General features: G+C 43.9%; 1 protein-coding gene across 4 annotated transcripts; it reads right to left on the reverse strand.

Moving 5' to 3' along the window:
* Positions 1-648: 648 nt before the first annotated feature.
* On the reverse strand, positions 649-22,856 carry ZNF584 (zinc finger protein 584). 4 transcript variants are annotated; one of them, XR_013387734.1, is made up of 5 exons: positions 22,397-22,855; positions 21,372-21,498; positions 16,599-16,721; positions 14,863-16,001; positions 649-1,376 (listed from the first exon to the last, which is right to left on the reverse strand). XR_013387734.1 is itself a non-coding variant. In XM_077911895.1 (4 exons), the coding sequence occupies exons 1-4, from the start codon at positions 22,433-22,435 to the stop codon at positions 14,998-15,000; spliced, it is 1,293 nt and encodes a 430-aa protein (XP_077768021.1). In that variant the 5' UTR covers positions 22,436-22,855; the 3' UTR covers positions 13,996-14,997. The 4 variants fall into 4 exon arrangements, 2 of the variants coding, with proteins under 2 accessions (XP_077768021.1, XP_077768037.1); XR_013387735.1 differs by lacking the exon at positions 649-1,376 and adding an exon at positions 4,350-11,015; XM_077911895.1 differs by lacking the exon at positions 649-1,376 and having other exon boundaries at positions 13,996-16,001.
* Between the last annotated feature and the right edge of the window lie 251 nt (positions 22,857-23,107).

Consider the following 23,107-nt stretch of genomic DNA (forward strand, 5'->3'; position numbering starts at 1 on the left):
GGAACACAATTCAGGTTTCTATGAATCTGTGTCTCCCAAATTACAATTGTTTTTTTGTTTTAATATTTTATTTATTTATTTATTTATTTATTTATTTATTTATTTATTTATTTATTTATGAGAGACACACAGGCAGAGAGAGAAGCATGCTACACAGAGGGAGCCCGACCCGAGACTCGATCCCAGGTCTCCAGAATCATGCCCTGGGCTGAAGGCGGCGCTAAACTGCTGAGCCACCAGGGCTGTCCCCAAATTACAAATTTGATTCCCAAATAAATGCTTAATTTCTTAAATTTTCAGTGAATCTTTATTCGCTGACATCTTGTACAGAATTCTTTTTTTACTCTTTTGTATAATGCTCATTTAATTTTTTTGTTATTGATGGTTCATGCTAAAACATAAGCGGGAAATTGCCTAGAAGGCTATCATAGGCCATTCATTTTTGGAAAATGTCTTTCGCCAAATTAATTCAGCTCACAGTGATGAGTTAATTGCCCTCATCTACGTCTGCCAATAGGCAAATAACAAAAGACAAAATATTTATATTGATAGTATGTATGCTTTGAGGGATGACTGCCTGCTTTGGAAAATGCTCTACTTAAGGACCTCTACAGGAACCCATATAAATGAAAAAGCATTACAGAACTTAAAAAAAAAAAAAGATTTATTTATTTATTTGAGAGAGTCCTCAAGCAGACTCCTCACTGAACATGAAGCCCAACATAGGGAGCATTACAGAATTTTTGATGCTCTGCTGTAACTAAGGAGGTAGCTATAATAAAAGTGGACTCTGGCAAAAATGTTTTATGATATTACCTAGAATAGCAGAGAAATAAATGGCTATGATATTGAACCAACATTTATTGGGGTGTTAACATTAAAAATAAAACTGTCATTTATTTTACCAGAAAAATGATTTTACTCAAGAATAGCAGAATTATCATTCAAAAGAAGCAAGCTATGGCAAAACTGTAGGCAATTCTGGATCAAAGATGAGGAGGCTCTTTTATAGAGGAAAGGGGAGACACTGTTGTAAACAAAAAGTCCACTGGGGTAAATTGAGAGTTCAGAGGTGTAGTGTCTTCTCATTGGCTGAGTAGTGACTGTCTCTCATAGCCTGGGCTTTTGCCCATGGGGAGGAAATCCTCCTTTCTTCTCCTGGGTTTCTTCCTGTTGGGTTGGCCATTGATGATGTAGTAGGGCATGTGGGCTTCTGCTTCCGACCTCCCAAGTCCATTTTATTGAGGATTCCTTTATTAATTTTCACAGTTCCCCTTTTAATCAGATCTTTCCTCAAAAGCATCACAGATCCGGAGTTAACGATTTTAGTGGTTTTGTGCTTCAGTGCCAGGAAGGACTTTCCTGGTTGTCAGGTCCTAAGTCAGGGGGAAAGTACAAAGCAGTTAGAAACCGCTTAAGGCCATATTTGAGTAACAAGGAAGGTTAGGAAGGAGAACTCCCAGACACTTCCCATGTATAGTCCAAATTTACCAAGATCGTAAGCATTGGAGATCACCTCCTTATTGGGTACATCATTCTTAGAAAAGCTTGGTCAGCAATAAAATACAAAACTGAAAATTGTTATACAAAACAGAGGAAGTAACATGACAATTCCAAATTGTATGATGGTTCTTTTTTTTTTTTAAGATTTTTATTTATTTACTCATGAGAGACACAGAAAGAGAGGCAGAGACACAGGCAGAGGGAGAAGTGAGCTCCTCGCAGAGAGCCCAATGCAGGACCTTATCCCAGGACCCTGGGATCACTGCGGGACTTTATCCCAGGACCCTGGGATCATTGCAGGACTTTATCCCAGGACCCTGGGATCACACCCTGAGTCAAAGGCAGATGCTCAACTGCTGAGCCACCCAGGCGTCTCTTGTATGATGATTCTAAACCAGGACCTTAGGTCTGAAAGTAGCCAACTGAAATATTTATTGGCACTCCTTTTGACTCAAGAGAGAAAAGTTTTCCCTATGGAAGCAGACCTTGAGTTGTGTATCCTCCTGGAAGTCTTCAATTAAAAAGGCCATGAAAGCAGAAGAGTCAAAACCACAAGAGCACACAGGAAGAACTAACCAAGTGCATTTGGGAAGACACAGTGCAAGTATAAACATGAAGCAATAGCTGATCAACTTTTTGCAAAACAGCAAAACTTCAGACATTTTAAAACAGTATTGTTATCTCAAAAGAACTGTATGGAACCAAATGTTATTGATAACACAGCCTATAAAGTTTTAAATTCAGAAAACATTAATTTAAATAAGAATCTCTGAAGCTTGGTTAATAGTTGAGATTAAAGAAAGATTTTTGTGAATTCTGAGCCTTCTGTTTAGAAAAAGCAAGTGAAAAACTAATATGTCACAGGATCATAATGGGACTGCTTCAAAAAGGCCATAGTAAAAAAAAAGAAGTTTCCCCTTTCACAAGGGCTTGATAAATTCAAACAGGGGCCTTGTCTTCCCATAAAAGAAAGGAGAAGCAACAGTGAGAGAAAGGTACGCAGGCTGATCCAGTTTGGGAAATCTTCACTTTCAGATTAATAGATGGTGTGCAGGTCCACTCAGGGTTTGGTGCTTTCTTTAGATGTATCATGTGAATCCAAGGGTCTATTGCTTGGAGTTTTGTGGCACAAGGTTTGGTTTGCATTTCCTGACAAGGCCTTTTCCAGTGAGGCAGTGGAGTCTTCTAGAAGTGACTTTTTCTGGTGGTAAGGTGCAATGCTTAAAGCATTGATTTTCAAGAGTGCACTGTGAAAAGACTGCTCCAACCAAGCATGGTTATTTTTATTTCTTTTTTTTTTAATTTTAAGTATGTTTTTTGTCCTGAGGGTTTTTTTAAAAAAATTTTATTTATTTATGATAGTCACACACAGAGAGAGAGAGAGGCAGAGACATAGGCAGAGGGAGAAGCAGGCTCCATGCACTGGGAGCCCGACGTGGGATTCGATCCCGGGTCTCCAGGATCGCACCCTGGGCCAAAGGCAGGCGCTAAACCGCTGCGCCACCCAGGGATCCCCAGGGTTTTTTTTTTTTTTAAGATTTATTTATTTATTCATGAGAGACACAGACTGAGAGAGAGGCAGAGACATAGGCAGAGGGAGAAGCAGGCTCCTCATAGGGAGCCTGATGAGGGACCTGATCCCAGATCCTGGGACCACGACCTGAGCCAAAGGCAGGTGCCCAACCACTGAGCCACCCAGGCATTTCCTGAGGGTTTTTTTTTTTTTTAAGAATTTTTAAAAAAGGTTTTATTTATTCATTCATGAGAGACACAGAGAGAGAGGCGGAAACACAAAGAGAGAAGCAGGCTCCCTGCAGGGAGCCCGATGCTAGACTCCATCCCCAGATCCAGGATCACGCCCTGAGCCAAAGGCAGACGCTCAACCGCTAAGCCACGCAGGTGTCTGTAAAAGAATTTTTAAAATCAAAATTTTGCACCTAGTGGCTCAGTTGGTTAAGCATCTGCCTTTGGTTGAGGTCATGATCCCAGGATTCTGCTCAGTGAGAAGCCTGTTTCTTCCTCTCCCTCTGTGACTCCCCCTACTTGTACTGTTTCGCATACTCTCTGTCAAATAAGTAAAATCTTTTTTAAAAATTTAAAATTTTGGGACGACTGGGTGGCTCAGCAGTTGAGAGTCTGCCTTCAGCTCAGGGCATGATCCCGGGGTTCTGGGATCGAATTCCACATTGGGCTTCCTGCATGGAGCCTGCTTCTCCCTCTGCCTGTGTCTCTGCCTCTCTCTGTGTGTCTCTCATGAAAAAATAAATAAAATCTTTTTTAAAAAATTTAAAATTTTGATACAGTTCAAATCAATTTACGAGGTTCATTCATGTCAGCTCTTTCACTGTCAAACCTGGGGCAGGGACTGCTTCAGTTTCTCTGCTTTCTCTTTGTGATGATCAAGGTATAAAGGTACCTGCTGCATGGAACTTTAAACTTCACATTATTTTTGTTTTTCTTGATCTTGATAGATTTGGCATCCTTTCACCTAGCTGTGAGTAGAAAGTCCTTGATGTCCTCAATTTGGGGAGGCTTAGATACAATAGGTACAGGGGAGCATACAGCTGGCACCACCCTGAGAAACACTTATAGCAAGGGGCAAGAAGAGAGAAGCATGGTTATTTTTAATAGAAGCAATTAGGCCTTTATAATATTGAAGTATATGTTCTTTTATCAACTGTGGGTCAAATGAGGCAGGGCCAAATGCACTGGCCATCCTGTGATGTCTCAAAGGATGGGAGTGTGAGTTCCCAAGGGGTTGGAGCTGAGGTTTAGAAGACTAACAATCAGCTTTTGGCCAAAGTATTTGAAAGATCTCTATAAGTTTTGCCAATTGAGTCTTTTTTTTTTAAGATTTTATTATTTATTTTAGAGAGAGAGAGTGATCATGAGAGACAGAGCATGACCAAGGGGAGGGGCAGAGGGAGGGGGAGAAGCAGACTCTTCGCTGAGCAGGAAGCCCAACATGGGGCTCCATCCAGGAACTCCAGGATCATGACCTGAGCCAAAGGTAAACAATTGACTGAGAGACCCAGGCACCTGCCAGTGGAGTCTTAATAGTGCTGTTAGTGCATTCAACTAACCCGGAGAACTGAAGATGGTGTATGCACAATGAAAGTGTTGTAAAACCAATGGAGCTGTGTGGATTTGTAGAGGTACCTATCCAGTGAAATGGGTTCCCCCAGCTCTATGTAGTTCGAGAGGGATTTCCCCCAGATAGGGATAACCTTTTCTGACAGAATTTTAGCCATAGTAGAATGATTGACCTGTGTATAAGGGAAAGTTTTGGTCCAGTGAGAAAACATACAAACCATGACTAAAACATATTTATATCCATGAGATGGGGAAGCTATATGAAATCCATATTTATGAATAGGTTTCCGTGGATTATACTTTGAACAGATGATATAAGTGAGGTAGGCACTATTTGAGACCTTATTTATATTTCCCAACCAAAATTGGTTCATGAACACTGTCATTTTCTCAGTAAACCAGTGATAGAACTGGATTGTTACTTGGTCCAAACCAGAGGTCTCTATTTTTATTGAACCAACAATTATTAGACTTTGAATATTGTTTTTCCTTTTCTGGGACCAATTGTTGGGTGTGTCTTGTCATTCTTTCCCTCAAATTATCAATTGGGATAACATCTCTTTGGACCAAGACGGAAGTTTGGCTATTGGTCTCCTTCAGAGAGGATTTTTGGTGGAAATATCAGTGAAGTGGTTTCTTTGGCCTCCAGGGAGTTGAATCTGGAATACCTAAGAAGCTCCATAATATCCAGAGCAGCTGGCACAGGTATGGCATCTAATAAATTTTAGCCATAGGTGCCATTTTTAATTTTATTCTCTTTGGAGGTAAGAACACATCATTGTTTTCATAATATTCCAAAGTCAGCTACCCAAAAGGCATATCGGCTATTGGTATAGATATTCGCGGTTTTACCCTCGGCTCAGGTACAAGCTCGAGTAACGGCATAGAACTCAGCCTTTTAGGGGCACCTGGGTGGCTCAATCAGCTAAACATCTAACTCTTGAGCTCAGGTCTTGATCTCAGGGTGCTGAGAACTCAGCCTTTTGGGCTGAAGCAGCCAAGGTAAAGTTTCTGCCTCAGTGACTTCAAAGAGAGTTGTAGTAGCATACCCAGCATGATATTTACCATGTTCATCCTTTAAATAAGAACCACCAGTAAACCATGAAAAATCTGTTTAGTTGGAGGAGTTTCCTCTAAATTGTCACAGTGAGTAAAAAGATGATCTGTCAGTGTTAAGCAGTCATGAGGTGTTTCCTCTAGATCCCAATGTAGTTCTCGTTCCTAGATCAGATGCCCTAAGTATGGAACATGAATTATAGCAAACTGCAATTTTTCTTGGGAGACTTTATGTCCCTTTAAGGCCAAAAGCTTTTTTTTTTTTAATTTTTTTAACTTTTATTTATTTATGATAGTCACAGAGAGAGAGAGAGAGAGAGAGAGGCAGAGACACAGGCAGAGGGAGAAGCAGGCTCCATGCACCGGGAGCCCGATGTGGGATTCGATCCTGGGTCTCCAGGATCGCGCCCTGGGCCAAAGGCAGGCGCCAAACCGCTGCGCCACCCAGGGATCCCAAGGCCAAAAGTTTTAACAGTTGGATGCTGTCTTCAGTGTGAAGAGGCTTAAGAAGGGGAGCAGAGAAACAAATCATCTATGTACTGTAACAAAGTAGAGCCTGTAGAAAACTTTCCATCATCCAAATCAGTTTTAAGGTTTGTGAAAGAAGGACTCTGTGAAACCCTGAGGCATTACTTATTGTCCAAGTGCATTGCCATTCTTCCCAAGTGAAAGCAAAAAGATGATGGCTCTCCATAACAACTGGAATAGTAAAAATGCACTGCACAGATTGCAGTGAAAATTTTCCTTTCAGTGGAAATGAATGTCAGTAGTGTATGAGGGTTGGGAACAACAAGTGCTGAGGGATAACAGTGTTATTTATTGCTCAGAGGTCCTGGACAAACCTCCATGCTTGGCCATTGGGTTTTCTCACAGCTAAAATAGGGGTAGTTCAGGAATTAGTGCAGGGAAAAATGAGGCCCTGAGACTTATAAGCTTCTATTATGGGCTTCATGCCCTAAAGGCTTTATAGGATATTGATTAATTCTGGGGAGATGTTTTGAGGTACCTATTTGAATCTTGATAAGAGATGTACTGTGGAAAAAAAAAAGAGATGTACTGTGGATTATGCCAATATCTGCTGAAGCACAATATTTGGAAACATGAAATATCAAGTCCTTATTTCAAATGCCAACAAACCAAGAATATAAGGTAACTTTCTCAATGGGATGAAGGGATACAAATAAGATACAGAATCAATAATGAAGATAATTAATTAATTTTTAAAAACCTATGGCAAACATCACATTTAGTAGTGAAAAATTGAAGAGTGCCTGGGTGGTGCAGTCAGTTAACCATCTGACTGGATTTTGGCTCAGGTGATGATCCCATGAATCATGAGATGGAGCCCCTTATTGAGATCTGCGCTCATCAGGGAGTCTGCTTCTCTCTTTACCTTTGCCCCTTTCCTCCCTTCCTCCCTTGTGCTCTCTCTCAAATAAATAAAATCCTAAAAAAAAAAAAAAAGAAAAGAAAAGAAAAGAAAAAAAAAGAAAAGAAAAGAAAAGAAAAGAAACGAGACTAGGATGTCAACAATTACCACATTCATTTAACATTTCTGGAGTTCTAGGCAGTGCAATACAGAAGGGAAAATAAAAAGCATCTGAATTAAAAAGGAAGAAGTAAAACTTTGTTTGCAGATGATATAATTGCCCATGTAAAAAAATCCTATGAAACAAAACATAAGCTAATGAGCAAACTGTGTCCCAGCCTCTTTTTACACATAGGGCCTAATTCTGTTCTCAACACACCCCATGTAATGAATACAACCCTGAAGGTTACAAACAGCTTTTTAAAAAAGGCCTAAGTTGGAGTGCCTGAGTGGCTCAGATGGTGGGTCCTGGGATCCAGCCCTGAGTTGGGATCCCTGCTCGGTGGGGAGTCTGCTTCTCCTTCTCCTTCTGTCTCTCCCTTCTGCTCATGCTCTCTCTCTCTCAAATGAATAAATATAATATTTAAAAATAAATAGGTAAAAATTAATTAATTAATTAATTAAAGACCTAAGTTATATAATGTAGAGCAATATAAGGTGGTATGTTCCAGGGATGAGTGATTTGAAGGCTGGACAAATCCATGACAAATATCATGTGTAGAGTCAACAATGTCAATAAAAAAGATAAATCTATGATGGAAGTCCTCAGGCCATCCCTTGTTGGAGATGGGCCCCAGGACAGGAAGGGATAGGTCCTTGGGAAAGGGGCAACTAGGGGGATGGATCTGCAGTTTCCTTTGGGAATTCTCCTTTGCTGCATGGAGAAGAGATGGGGGATGAGCCTCTGAATGTGTTGACATCCAGGTGAAGGGCAACATTAAACTACAGCAAATCCAGCTGCTCTTCTAGGTCTCAGACTCCAGGTCTACCCAGTGCAAACTGTGGTGAAATGGATACATTAAAATTAGTCATTTTTATTAGTGGATAGAATCATAGATCAATGGAACAAAACAGAGAACCTAGAAATGAACCGACACACACAGGCCCAACTGATTTTTGTCAAAGGTGCAAAATAAATTAAATAGAGGAAGAATATCCTTTTAGACAAATAAATGGTGGGGATACTGGACATCCACAGGTAAAAAACAAGTAAATAAATAAAAATTAAACCCTACCTAAGTGTCACACCCTGTAAAACAATTCACACAAAAGCAATCACAGATTTAAATATAGAGCAGAAAACTATAAAGATTTTTAGGAGAAAATTTTGGAGACTTAGGGCCAAGTAAAGGGTTCTTAGACTTGACCAGAAAAGTGCAATTCATAAAAGAAAAATGACAAGTTGGACCTCACCTAAATCACTTTTTAAAAAGATTTATTATTTATTTATTTGTTTGTTTGTTTGTTTATTTTAGAGAGAGAGCAAGTGGGGAAGGGGCAGAAGAAGAGGGGGAGAGAGAGAGAGAGAGAGAGAAGCAGACTCCCTTGCTGAGTGTGGAGCCCCAGGTGGGGCTCAATTTACAACCCTGAGATCATCATCACCTGAGCTAAAATCAAGAGCTGGGTGCCTAACTGATGGAGTCACCCAAGTGCCCCCTAAGTCATTCTTAAAATAAGGAAATTATAGAGGTGAGCAGATGAGTAGCTGCTGGGGTATAGAGATGAAGATAGTTGGTTATAAAGGAGTAACATAAGGGAGACCTTTGTGGTATTTCAACAATACCATATCTTGATTGAGTTGATAAGTTATATGAAGCCACACATGATAGAATTGCATAGAACTACACACATGTGTGCGTGCATATATAACTGGTGAAACCTGAATACACTCTATGGATTGGAAAAAGTAGAATCATTAAATATTAGACTAAACATAAAGTCACAGCTATGCAAAAGAAGCAGCCATGATGCCTAAAAGCCATGATAACTTCCTTTCACTAGAAGGTGAAAACCAATCACAAAGTCACTTGAGCCCCCAGTAGACAGACATGAAGACAATCTCAAAGGTCCTGAAATGCAGAGAATCAAGAAGGAGCTCAATCGACATACTAAGGATGTCCCTTTATAGCTGTTGTCATGGTTGCCAGTTGTGTGGTTTCTTATAAGGGATATCTGTCTCCCTATGTCTTAGTGCATTTGGGTTGCTCTAATAAAATCCCATTGGATTGGGTGGCTTACAAAATTAATTTCTTGCAGTTCTAGAAGCTGGGAAGTCCAAGATCGGGGAGCCAGGAGATTCAATGTCTCGTAAGGACCCACTTCTGGGAGGAGGGAAGGCATTCTCAGGGGTCTCTTTTCTGAGGGCACTCTCATTCATGAGGGCTCCACTCTTAGGATCCAATAGCCTCCCAAAGACCTCACCTCAAAATATCATCACACTGGGGATTAGTTGTGTGTGTGTGTTTTTTTGGTTGTTTGTTTAAGATTTTATGTATTTGGGCAGCCTAGGTGGCTCAGCAGTTTAGCGCTGCCTTCAACCCAGGGCGTGATCCTGGAGACCCGGGATCAAGTCCCACGTTGAGCTCCCTGCATGGAGCTCCCTGCTTTATTCATGAGAGACACACAGAGAGAGGCAGAGACACAGGCAGAGGGAGAAGCAGAGCCTAATGTGGGACTTGATCCCAGGACCTGATCCAAAGGGTATGCTCAACCACTGAGCCACCCAGGTGTCTTTGGGGATTAGGTTTTAACCTATGAATTTGGGGGGGCACATAAACATTCAGTATGTATCTCCCTACTAAAACTCCAACTCCATGCTCCATGCCCCTATGTATTCTGTCCTTACTGGGCCAGTTCAGTCTCCAGCATACAGCAGCAATTCACATAGCATGGGATAGATATGTAAGTAGACTCAGGTAACTTGCTTGAGTGCAGGAAGAAGGATTTATTACCCTTTTTCTATGAGTCTTTCTCCCTCCGTCCCCAGAGTCAGCTGTGATCAAGGGGCTGTGGTCTGAGCCCAACACAATCCTGCAGGGCAGCCAAATATTCTCTCAACAAACATTCAGTTCCCTGGGGTCCTCTTGTGTACCAGACCCTTGCCTGAACCCTATGGTAGACACATTTTATCTCAATCTGATGTGCAATGGAGAGATTTAATGTGCAAACAGACCAAAGAACAGGGCCACAGCAGAGAGTGGCTGGAATCCAAAGGAAATAAAATCAGAAGATGACAGAAAGCTACAAATGCTACTTCCCAGAGGAGGTGACTCCAGGGGAAGAGAATTCTGGACAGAGGCAACCTCATTGCAGAAGCCTTGGGCAGGAATGAGCTGGTGCATTTGAGAGCAAGGAGACTCAGTGGTGCAGAAGACTCTGTGCTGCAGAAGGAGGGCATGAGGCCAAGAACCAGGTTGTGCAGGCCCTGTAAGCTGCAGTAAGGAATTTGTTTTATTCTAAGCCAAATGGAAACCATGAGATGGACATGCTTCTCTGAGGGAGGCCTGGGCTGTGTGTGGTGATGCTGGGGGAGGAGGCCAGTTTCTTTGGGGAGGTGCCATGCTGCTGGGAGCTTCTGTAGCAGAGAAGGGCAACTCAAAGAAGGCAAATGGACACTTAATGAATCTTTATGTTGGTGGAATCTGAGCCTCAAGCCTGATGGAGGTTTGATCTGTCTGTGGGTGTGGCGCTAAAAGTCTATACTGGACCCTGAGAGGCTCTGCCCTCTGATGCCCTTGGCAGAAGAGGGGAATGTCAGTAAGTGGGAACCACTGAGGGAAGGATTATAAGTCAGGCAGAACTCTCTCCTTTCCAAGGCACTTAAACCTAAATATAAGTGGATCTGCCAAATAAAATAATTTATTGATTCATGGAACCAAAAAGCTCACAGGACAGCTTCAGGCACAGCTGGATGTAGGGCTCAGTGAGATCAAAAGTGCTTGACTCTTATCTCCATTCAGCTGTCTCTTTTGACTTAGTTTCCAGGCAGGCATCTCTGAGGAAGAGAAATAAGGAAAAATGGCTGTTGGCAGCCCTAACTCCCAAATCCTGGTGCATGAACTCCAGGGGCCAAAGAAATCTCCTTTTTCCTCACAATTTCCTGCAAGTGCTTTGACTAAAGAGGTCTCTCATTAGCCAGCCTCAGGTCACAGGACCACCTTTGACCCCATCATTATCGTTTTAGATTGATTTGCTCCAATAACCAAGCCTGATACACATCCTCAGTAAACACTTGATGAATGAGTGAATGAGCAAGAAATTACTGGACAACTACTTGTTCATTGTTATAAGCAAACTTCTCTTTAGGCTATTCTGCATTTGTCCCAGTAAGTAGGCTATATTGGTCTGCTTAGGGTGCTAAATGATCAAATTCTAGAGCTTGACTTCTTTAAGATTTTATTAATTTATGAGAGACACAGAGACAGAGGCAGAGAGAAGCAGGCTCTCTGCGGGAAGCCCCATGTAGGAATTGATCCCAGAACGCTGGGATCACGCCCTGAAGGCAGATGCTCAACCACTAAACCACCCAGGTGTCCTGAGAGCTTGATTTTAAAAATCACCAATATTAAGTAGACTCACTGTTATGAACTGAATGTCTCCCAAAATTCATATGTTGAAGTCATATACCACTATCTGAAAGTACGGAGATAGGGCGTTTGGGAGGTAATTAGATTTAGATAAGAGTGGGTCCTCCATGGCAGGATTAGCATCCTTAGAAGAAGCAAAGAGATATCAGAGCTTCCTTCCTTCCACTATGTGAGGACACAGCGAAAAGATGGCCATCTACAAGCCAGGAAAACATTTCTCATCAAGGAACCAAACTGGCCCATACCTGGATCTTGGACTTCCCAAGGCCTAGCCCTGTAAGAAATAAATTTTCTTACAGTAACTGAACAGACTAGAATCACTCACCAAGAGATGAGGAAGATTCCCTTTATGGGCATCTAAAGAGCAAGACAGTGTCTGGCCTTGTGAACAGTTCAGTCTTTTATTTTATTTTATTTTTTTTATTTTTTAGAGATTTATTTATTTATTTATTTATTTATTTATTTATTTATTTATTTTTATGATAGACACAGAGAGAAAGAGGCAGAGACACAGGAGGAGGGAGAAGCAGGCTCCATGCTGGGAGCCCGACGTGGGACTCGATCCTGAGTCCCAGGATCGCGCTCTGGGCCAAAGGCAGGCACCAATCCGCTGAGCCACCCAGGGATCCCCTTCAGAGTCTTTTAACACAAGATATCAAACTGAGAACATTCAGATTTTCAACCTTGCTCTCCTGCTTAATATTAAGACACATTTATTCATAACTGTCACCAAATTGTCTTGCTGACTGTGAGAAAATAAATTACCACCTGCCCTGCTGACATGGGGACTAAGCATGTCTTATACCACAGTGAAAAACTAAGTGCTATGCCTCTGTAGATGAAGTTCAAAATCAAGAACCACATTGTCGGGATCCCTGGGTGGCGCAGTGGTTTGGCGCCTGCCTTTGGCCCAGGGCACGATCCTGGAGATCCGGGATCGAATCCCACGTCGGGCTCCCGGTGCATGGAGCCTGCTTCTCCCTCTGCCTGTGTCTCTGCCTTTCTCTCTCTGTGACTATCATAAATAATAAATAAAAAAAAAAAAAAATTAAGAACCACATTGTCTAGCACTAGTCCCAATATCAGTGAAGCCCTGAATGTTGCTAAATCTTTAACAAACCCAAATGTACCCTTCTAATTCAGACATGAATATGTAATCATGAGGACAAACTTCGGGATTGCAGAGAGTTGGTGTATGGCTGGACATCAAAATGTGGAGGACAGAGAAACAGGGAGAGGGTAACTCCAAATGTGGGAGTGAGGGGACTCATGAAGAGATGATACCGTGGTTTAACCATAGAAGGGGTACTATTCAGAGAGGCAGAGAAGATGGAGAGGCATTCCTGATAGACTAAGGGCACACAAAACAGTGCCCAGGGGCATAGAACTACTGTGTGGATTCCAGAGGAGAGTACCCCTAGCTGAAGGAGAGAACAATTTGGGGGGCAGCCAAGAGGGAAGCTGCAAGGGTACACTGCTGGTGCTGGCTTTCCAAGTGAGGCTTAGGCTAGCATGATGGAATGAGTGAGACTCACCCAAACTGGTATTCTGAGTAAGTCATAGGGTCAGAGCCACCAGGAACCATTTGTTTCAGATGTTCCAGCATCACCAGGAAAACATTATCCTCCACCCCTTCTGCAACAGTTGGCTACTATATATGGAATCTCAATGGGAAACCAGAAAGCTGGTTCAGAGGACCCTTCACCCATGTGCTGGGGCCATCTGAGATCTAACCAAGGCCACTCACACAGGTACAAAGGATTGACCTCTAATAGGCTAATGTCTACCATATACCCAGAACTCAGCCCTCTTTGACTCAGCTGGACTTTAACTCTGCTCCCACACAGAACCCCCGCACCCCATATTGGGAGGCAGACATTCCTATACCCAGGGAGCAGGGCCTGAGTTGGGCCTTGGGGAGGGCATATACCTCACAGTGTTGGGGAGAAACTGTGAAGACTGGGCACAAAGTCCCCTGACTGTTCAAGCCTGCCCAGGTTTCTACCCTGTGAGGTCATCACCTTTCCCACCATTGGGGGTGGAGGTTAAAAAAGGCAGCAGTGGTTTCCAACCCCAACACATGGTACTAGCTGACCACTGTGGCTCAAAGCCCCTCAAGTCTAGGTCACTGTTCTCTCTCTCTAATCGTGCCTCCAAGGGGCACCTGGGTGGCTTGGTTGATTAAGTGTCTGCTTTGATGCAGGTCATTGAGCCCCAAATTGGGCTTCCTGCTCAGTGGGGAGTCTGCTTCTTCCTCTTCCTCTGCCTCTCCCCCTGGCTTGTGCTCTCCCTCTCAAATAAATACATAAAATCTTAAAAATAAACAAATGTGCCTTCGAGTTAACATTTTCTTGACAGGAAGCATAATTTTTGGACCAGGGACACAGCTACAAATAAGATACAAGTTTTATTGACCTTTTGGGAAATTAAGTTTCCAGACTTTTTAAAATCAAAAGACTCCACAAAAACAAAGGATATGGACGCATATGTTAATTCAGTGACTTCTCTCCCTTGAGCCCTGGAACAGTGGCAGCAAAAACAATGAAGGCCATGGTGTGCAGACACCAGGAACACTAGCCACATCCTAGGACTTCAGGGTCTTTGTTTTAGGACCGGGGTAATGGCCATGAGGTGAACATCCTGCTATCCCATTATGGCAACCAAAGGCAGGGACCCCTCCTCCCAACAGAAGCCAGTCCTTCTCCACTTGCTCTTAGCCAAAAGGCTGAGAACTGATAAGCCAGTTCCTCTCTTCATGAGCCCAGTTTTGTTCTCAATCCCTCCACACACAGTGATCAGAACCCCCAACGTTAAAGGTGGCTTAAACAATAAAGCTTTTATTACCATACGTTCCAGGGAAGTGTGAGACAGTTCTAGGGATGGATAAATCCATGACAGGTACCATGTGTAGTGTCAACTATGTCTGTGGAAATGATTAACCTTCTCTGGAAGCCCACAGGAGGAATAGTTCAGCTACTCTTGACCAGAGCTTGGTCACAGACATACCTAAACCAGTTGGCGGGAGGGAATGAGGCCCATTATGGGCTCCACCACTCATGATTCCCTCCGATACAGAGTGGGAACCAAGGAGATCTGCTGTTCCAGAGTGCACTGAGGGGACTGTTGCACACCCTGGGCACCTGCCACATGGTAGAAGTGGGATGGCTTCTATCACAGAAACCAGCAGTGACTTAACACTGCTAACAGCCTAGGCAGGTCAGAGTGCAACTAGGCTCCTGAGAGCTTCCTACATACCTGCCACTCCAGGACACATGTTGGGGTATGCCAGGGTTAGGTTTCAAATGGCTACTCTCTTCAACTCCTTTCTGGAATGAGGACTTTCATGTTGAACAAGGTGCCTAGTTCTGTCTACAGTCTTCCCAACATCCCCTATGGCCTTTCTCCAGTGTGGACTTTCTTGTGCTGAAGGAGGGTAGAACTATGTTTGAAGGCTTTCCCACATTCTGTACATTCATAGGATCTCTCTTCAGTGTGGAATTGCTGGTGCCGATTGCGGTAGGACCTGGTGGTGAAGGTCTTCCCACACAGGCTGCACTCATAGGGCCGTTCTCCAGTGTGAACTTTCCAGTGCTGATACAGGCCAGAGCGGGTCACATAAGTTTTCCCACATTGCTTGCACTCATAAGGCCTTTCTCCAGTGTGAACTCTTTGGTGAAGAATGAAGCTATGGTTGTATTTAAAGAACTTCCCACATTCCCTGCACTCATAAGGCCTTTCTCCAATGTGAACTTTCCGGTGCCGAATGAGAGTAGACAGAACACTGAAGGCTTTCCCACATTCGCTGCACTCATAAGGCCTTTCTCCAGTGTGAATTCTCTGGTGCAGAACAAGTGCATCTTTGCGGTTGAAGGTTTTGCCACACTCATTACACTTGAAAGGTTTTATGCCCGTGTGAACCTTCTGGTGCTTCCTCAGTTTAGATGGATAACTGAAGACCTTTCCGCACTCATTACACACATGGGATGTTTCTCCAGTGTGAATTTTTTGGTAATTAACATGGGTGGGTTTCTTCTTGGCATTTTCACCTTTTGGGCATCTAAAGGGTCGGTCTGTGGGGTGAGTTATCAGATGGTCGAGGAGTGCAAAAGCCTTCAAGAAGGTTTTCCCACAGTCACTGCACTTGAAGGCCTTCTGTGTGGTGTGGACTCCCAAGTGCTGCTGGCAACTGGAGCTGTTTTGGAAGGCCTCCCCATGCTCAGTGCTCTTGTATGGCTTCTCTTTGCTGTGGGTGGCCTGGTGTTGAAGGAGACCTAAGGTGGCAGGGACACCCCTTCCAGACTCCCCACACAGAAAGGGCTTCTCTGATAGGTAGACTCCATAGCTCTTCATCTGCTCTGGAGGGGCCTCCTCATCCTCCAGTCTACATGGACAACCTGAAACAGAGAAAAGCCAGTTACTAATAGCTGGATTAGAGGAAGGAGGCACCTTCATCACAAACTCATGTCAGACATACCAAAGAGAAGTCCAAAGAATTGCCAGGTGGTTGCTAGGAACAGTCTGGGTGAGAAAGGGCTGGCTCTGCCAGATCACAGAATAGGAAAGACCTCAGCAGGGTCTAGGACAGAAAGATGGGAGCAGTGCAGGGAGAAGAGTTGGGGGTCTCCAAGTCACTCCTCACAATGGTTTCAAGCAGGGCCTAGCCCCTGGTGACAGTGAAAGCTGTGAAGAGGAGGTGTTTGCTCCAATGAAAAGGCAACTGTAACTGTAACTTTAACTGTAGGAGTAGTTGGTGTTCAAGTATTATTTAAGGTGCACATCTCACATCACCAGGGGACTGGCACAAAGTCCGGGTAGGTAGGTTGTCCAGGTCCTGAGAGTCATGGTAGGGATGGCAAGATCACACAGTGTGTCCAGAAGGGAGGGGAATAGTGTGTGGTCACTGGCTCAGCACCAAAATGCCAGTGCACACAAATACCCCAACATGGTGTGAGCCCATTATTGAAACCAAGGCATCACCCAGCCTTACTCACTGGGACCAGGACCCCTTCTAGCCTCTGCTCTGCTGATCAGAGTCAAGTCCACCACGTTGGGCACCCAGAGCTCTTCTTCATTCTCCAGCTGGGCAACCACATGGGACCTTGAAGGTGCAAATCCTAGAAGGGAGAAAGTAAGAGCCAACCCAAGCCAAGGCTTACCCTCCCCACCCTACCCCATAGGAAGCTCATGTCATCATGACAACCATGAAGGAAATGGCGTATTAGAAAAGGAACCTCCTCCACGCATTTAAAAATTTGTTAAATTTGGTAAGTGGATAGGCTCCATGTTTTGTTTGGCCACAATTTATTTTAAAAGAACCTTACATGAAGGTAAACTGACATAACTGAAGTAAAAAAATAGACAATAATAATTGGAGACTTCAATTTTTAACTTTCAGGTGATGGACAGAACCACTAGACAGAAAACAAACAAATACACAGAACTTGAATAACACTAGAAATCAACTAGACTTAAGAGACATCTACAGAGCCTGCCACATAACAGCAGAATACGTATCCTCACGTGCACATGGAACATTCTTCAGAAGAGACCATTTGTTGGGGCATAAAATAAGTCTCAATAGATTTCAGAGGACTGAAATCTATAATTTTCTGATCATAAGGGAATTAAAATAGAAATCAACAACAGAAAGAAATTTGGGAAATTCTTAAATTTATGGAATTTAAATAAAACAGTCCTAAATAACCACAAAGAAAACTACAAAGAGATGAATGAAAATGAAAACACAGCATACCAAAAGCAATGGGACATAGCAGTTCTTGGAAGGGAAATCAGAGCTATAAACATTCCATGCTGTTTTACTCATAACACTTTTTTTTTTTTTTTTAAGATTTTATTCATTTGACAGAGAGAGCACAAGCAGGGGGAGGGGTAGGCAGAGAGAGAGAAGTAGCAGGGAGCCTGATGGGGGGCTCCATCCCAGGATCCTGAAATCACAACCCAAGCTGAAGGCAGATGCTTCACTGACTGAGCCACCCAGGCACCCATCTCATAACACTTTTGACACCAAATGTGGGTAAGGTGAAAGGTGAGCATTCCACACTACTTTTCCAACTCTCAGACAGCAATGTGATGTCCAAGGATTCAATTAAATTCTGATGCTAACTACCTAGAATCAGCAACAGATCCCACAGGTTAAGAGCTCAGTTCCACAAGACTGCCCCTACTTCAGACAACAGTTGGAAGTCCCAGACGCCCATTCTTCTGACCAACTGGCTATAAATCAGGGATTCTCATATTTACTGATGCCTTGTCAAGGTCAGTTGTTACAATGGCTCACAGAATTCAGGAAAAGAGTTTACTATTATCAGTTTATTATGAAGTATACAACTGGAACAGCCCAATGTAAGAGATGCAAAGGGCCAAGTATGCCAGGGTGGAGAGGGAGTGGGGGTTGAGGAAGCAGAGAGTAAAGGGCATCCATGATCTCTAGCAAGACCACTTTCCCAGCAACCCATTAGTTCCCTGAATCCTGTTATTTAGGAGTTTCTGTGGAGATTTCATTATGTATAATCAGTTAAATCATTGGACACTGGTGATTGGTTCAGTCGCCAGCCCCTCTACTTTCCTCAGAGGCCAGGGTTAGGGAGTAGCTCAAAATCCAACTTCCTATCATGCCCTGGTCATTCTGGACGCCACTCCCTTTCGTGAAGCTATTTAGGAGCTCTCTGCCACCAGTCATCCCATTAGCACACAAAAGACACTCTTATCACTTCAGAGATTGCAAGTGTTTGAGGAGTTATGCTAGGAATTAGGAACAAAAACAAAAATATATATTTCTTATTATGTCACAGCATCCATATTAAAAAAGATCTCAGGAGAGCAGCCAGGGTAGCTCAGCGGTTTAGCGCTGCCTTCAGCCCAGGGCCTGATCCTGGAGACCCGGGATCGAGTCCCACATCGGGCTCCCTGCATGGAGCCTGCTTCTCCCTCTGCCTGTGTCTCTGCCTCTCTCTGTCTGTCTCTGTCTCTCATGAATAAATAAATACAATCTTAAAAAAAAAAAATCTCAGGGATCCCTGGGTGGCTCCATGGTTTAGCACCTGCCTTCAGCCCAGGGCATGATCCTGGAGTCCTGGGTTCAAATCCCACATCGAGCTCCCTGCATGGAGCCTGCTTCTTCCTCTGCCTGTGTCTCTGCCTCTCTCTCTGTGTCTCTCATGAATAAATAAAAATCTTTAAAAAAATAAAAATAAAAAGATCTCAAACTAATAGGCTAACTTTAGTCCTCAAAGAACAGGAAAAAGAAAAGCAACTAAACTCAAAACGAGCAGAAGGAAGGAAATGATAAAGAGCACAGACGAAATAGAGATCAGAAAAAGGGAATCAATGAAACCAAAAATAGGATCTTTAAAAGATCAACAAAATTGAAAAACCTCTACGTAGACTGACCAAAAAAAAATAGAAGAATCAATTTATTAAAAACAAGAATGAAAAAGGGAATATCAGGGACACCTAGGTGGCTCAGAGACTGAGCATCTGCCTTCGGCTTATCAGGGATCGAGTTCCGCATCGGGCTCCTTGCAGAGGAGCCTGCTTCTCCCTCTGCCTATGTCACTGCTTCTCTCTCTGTGTCTCTCATGAATAAATAAATAAAATCCTTAAAAAAAAAAAAAAGAAGAAAAAGGGGACATCACTAACTACATTATAAAATAGGATTTTAAGGAAATACTATGAACAACTGTATTATATGCGTACAAATTAGATAATTTAGATAAAATGGACAAATTCCTAAAAAAGACACAAACTACCAAAACTGACTCAAGAATCAATAGAAAGAGATGACTAAGTGGCTCAATCAGTTAAGTATCTGCCTTCAGTTCAGGTCATGATCCCAGGGTCCTGGGATGGAGCCCTGCATTGGGCTCCCTGCTCAGCAGGGAGCCAGCTTCTCCCTCTCTCTGCTGCTCCCCTTGCTTATGCTCTTTCTCTCTCTCAGAAAAATAAATAAATTAAATCATTAAAAAAAAAAAAGAACAGAAAGTCTGATTATACTTTAAAAAGCACAAATAAAACAAAATAAAACAAAAACACCCCTACAGGGGGAAAATAAAGGTTAGGCCCGGGGGATTTCACTGATGAATAACATTGATGTAAGAATTAGCACAGATACCTCACACACTCTTCCAGAAAACAGAAGAAAAGAGAACATTTCCCAATTCATCCATTGAGGCCAAAATTACCCTCATACTCAATCTCAACAAAGATATGAGAAAACTACATTGATACATTGATAACTCTTATGAATATGATGCAAAACTCAACAAAATACTAGCAAACCAAATCCAGAAATACATAAAAAGGTTATAAGCTATGAGAGTGCAATTTGTCCTAATGATACAAGGTTGAACATATGGAAACCAATTACTGTAATATATCATGTTAATAGAGGATAAAATAATCACATAATCATTTCGATAAATATGGGAAATCACTAAACAAAATCTAATGACCTTTCATGATAAATGCACTCAACAAACTAAGAAGGGGTCTTCTTCATCTGAAAAAGGCAGCTGCAAAAAAACCTACACCTAACATCATACTTATTAGGGAAAGACTAAGTGCTTTTCTTGTAAGATTGGGAACAAGACAGGATGTCTGCTCTCACCAATTCTATTCAGTAAGTACTAGAGGTTCTAGCCAGGTCAGCTAAGCAAAGGAAGAAGTGAAAATATCTGTATTTAGGGATCCCTGGGTGGTGCAGCGGTTTGGCGCCTGCCTTTGGCCCAGGGCGCGATTCTGGAGACCCAGGATCGAATCCCACATCGGGCTCCCGGTGCATGGAGCCTGCTTCTCCCTCTGCCTATGTCTCTGCCTCTCTCTCTCTCTCTCTGTGACTATCATAAATAAATAAAAATTTTTTAAAAATGTTTAAAAAAAAAAAAAAGAAAATATCTGTATTTGCAGATGACATGATGTCATATATGTGGAATATATCAAAGAGACCACCAAAAAACAAAACAAAACAATTAGAACTAATAAATGAGTTTAAGCAAGGCTACAGGACATAAAATCAGTATATAAAAATCTGTTTCTATACACTAGCACTAAACAATCTAAAATGAAATTAAGAAAACAATTCCACGTAAAATCACACTAAAAGGAATAAACTACCTAGGAATAAATTTAGCCTTGTACACTGAAAACTACAAAACACTGTTGCCTGCTTCTCTCTCTGCCTGTGTCTGTGGCTCGCTCTCTCTGTGTCTCTCATGAATAAATAAATAAAATCTTAAAAAAAAAAGGAAAAGAAAAAAGTTAAAGAAAACAAAACAAATGGAAAGATATTTCATGTTCATGAGCTGAAAGACACTAAGATGGTAATACTCCCCAAACTGATCTACTGATTTGAATTCATGGTTCATGTTTGGCCCAGGGAGAGCCGTATAAAATCTCCTGTGAAGGAAGACGGCAAAACCCAGTGTACAGAGGGGCATGACTTCAGCAGAGTCAGAGAGAGAGGCAAGGCTGAGTGGAATTTGTTGGGCAACTTGTAAACATCTGCACCCCAAACCCTACTCCAGGAGGCCATGGGGGCAACAACTATTGAGGTTGGTCGCAAGGCTACTAAGAAAGAAGCAGAGGAAGAACACACAACCCAATGCCAGTACTCTTAGCACGAAGCACAGGGAACCTAAGAAAGAAGCAGCCTCTGTGGTGGGGTTTTAGGATCAATACAGCTTCCTATGGGGGGAAAAGGCAGACAGAGGTGGTCAGTTTGCTGGGGAAGAGTGCGAGAGACTTACCCAGCGAGCCAATAAGTGCAAAGTTCTCTAGCATCACATCACGGTACAGGCTCCTCTGGGTCAGATTAAGGAGCCCCCACTCCTCCCGGGAGAAATACACAGCCACATCCTCAAAGGTCACCAGGCCCTGTAATGATGGATTCAACTGAGCCTTAGGAGTCAATTGTGGGCAGAAAAAACAACCAAAACATAGCGCCACCCATCCAAGCCATTGATCAATGTCTTGGGGTCCTGCCACATGTCTCACTAACTTCATCTTTCTCTTTGAGCCCCAAATCCCCATTCTCACCAGAGACATACCTTCTACTTCCTTTCTCCTAAGACCCTTACTTCAGAGGATTCCCAGGGCCTCCAGCTCCATTGGTGCCTCTCCCCATGTTACTACTGGACTCTGTGTCATGCCCACAGCAACAGGCTGGTGACCAGACAGATGGCATCTGTGTACCCAACCAGACACACAGGTCCCACGCTATCTACTGTCAGTCAATTCCCTCTACCCCCCATAGATCACCTCCCAGAGGCAACCAAACCTATGCTCACCCTTCTCTTAGGTCTCAGTACCTGGTCCCAGACCTTCCAGTTTGCCCTCCTGCCTAACATGCACATAAGTCTTTGTACCACAGCATGTCATAGCTCCACACCTCCAACATAATCTCACCAGTTCACCTCACTGGCAACTCTCTGGACTCCCCCACATGCCCTTTCTGCATATGGTGTCTCCAGAGTGATGCCACAGAGAGCAACCACAATCCCGTCCTGCCCCAGTACAACCCCTCTCCTTCATGGCTCACTGCTAAGGGCATCCCCCGGCTCTGTACTGAACCTCCCCACCCAGACCTATTTGCAGCTTCAACCCTCAGCTGACCACACCACACACGGTCCTCCAAGACCCCTCTTACACCTCTGCCTTGCCCAGGCTGTCCCTTCACCTGCCACAGCCTTCCTCGCTTATCCTGAGCTCATTCCGAACCCAGACCCACTGGTCGGGATCGAGACTGTCAGAGCCTGGGGCACCTTCCACTCACCTGCGCCTCCCCGGCCAACGGAAGCTGTGGGCGGAGCATGGCCGCAGCAGGCGCCGAATTAAGTCCAACTCGGTGAACTCCGTACTTGCCCCCAGCCCTCAGCGCAGGCACCTCCGGCCGAACGTGAAACCTTCGAAGCTAGGTCCCCTCGCGTGTAAGATGTGCCCAAGGACCAGGGAGCCGCCTGTGGGAAGCCCGGACCCGCCAGCGCCCGTTCCGAGTCTCAGGAAGAGGGAGTCATTCCCGGGATCACGGCTCGTGCACACGCGCGACGAGGATCTCCGCCCGCGTCCTCCGCAGTGCGGCCCCTAGGGAAGTCGGCCCGCCTCGCAGCTCTCGAGAGGTTCGTGCCCACCCACGGCAGCAAAAGGAGCACCGCTCGGGCAACGCCGGAAGTCCCGCCGCCTCCAGCTGCCTTCTTTAACCTAGCGCCCGCGTCGTTAGGACTTCATTTCCCAGCTTCCCTCGCGGTGCCGCTTACTAGTTGCTAAGGCGACAGGGGAGGGCGCTGCTGGGCGCTCACACAGATGTAGCCAATGACGGCCCAAGAGAGGAGAGTGTCCGAGAGAGCCGGGCGGGTAGAAGAGGGACTTCCGGCGCCAGACTCTCCTGAGCCACACCCGGCTCACGGACAGCGTCGGTATTTGGAAGTCTGAATCTGACCGGGCCTTTCAGGCCGCAGAAACCGGAGTAGGGAAGGCGTTGGAGTGG

This window comes from Canis aureus, chromosome 1, assembly GCF_053574225.1.
Source record: "Canis aureus isolate CA01 chromosome 1, VMU_Caureus_v.1.0, whole genome shotgun sequence".
Classification (NCBI taxonomy): domain Eukaryota; kingdom Metazoa; phylum Chordata; class Mammalia; order Carnivora; family Canidae; genus Canis; species Canis aureus.

Bases quoted from the DNA above. Each gene is read 5' to 3' on its own strand.
- ZNF584 (XM_077911895.1), bottom strand. From the start codon at position 22,435: ATGCTCCGCCCACAGCTTCCGTTGGCCGGGGAGGCGCAG. The intron at 21,499-22,396 runs GTGAGTGGAAGG...CCATCATTACAG, and splicing joins CGTTGGCCGGGGAGGCGCAG to GGCCTGGTGACCTTTGAGGA. The intron at 16,002-16,598 runs GTGAGTAAGGCT...TCTCTGTTTCAG, and splicing joins TAGAAGGGGTCCTGGTCCCA to GTTGTCCATGTAGACTGGAG.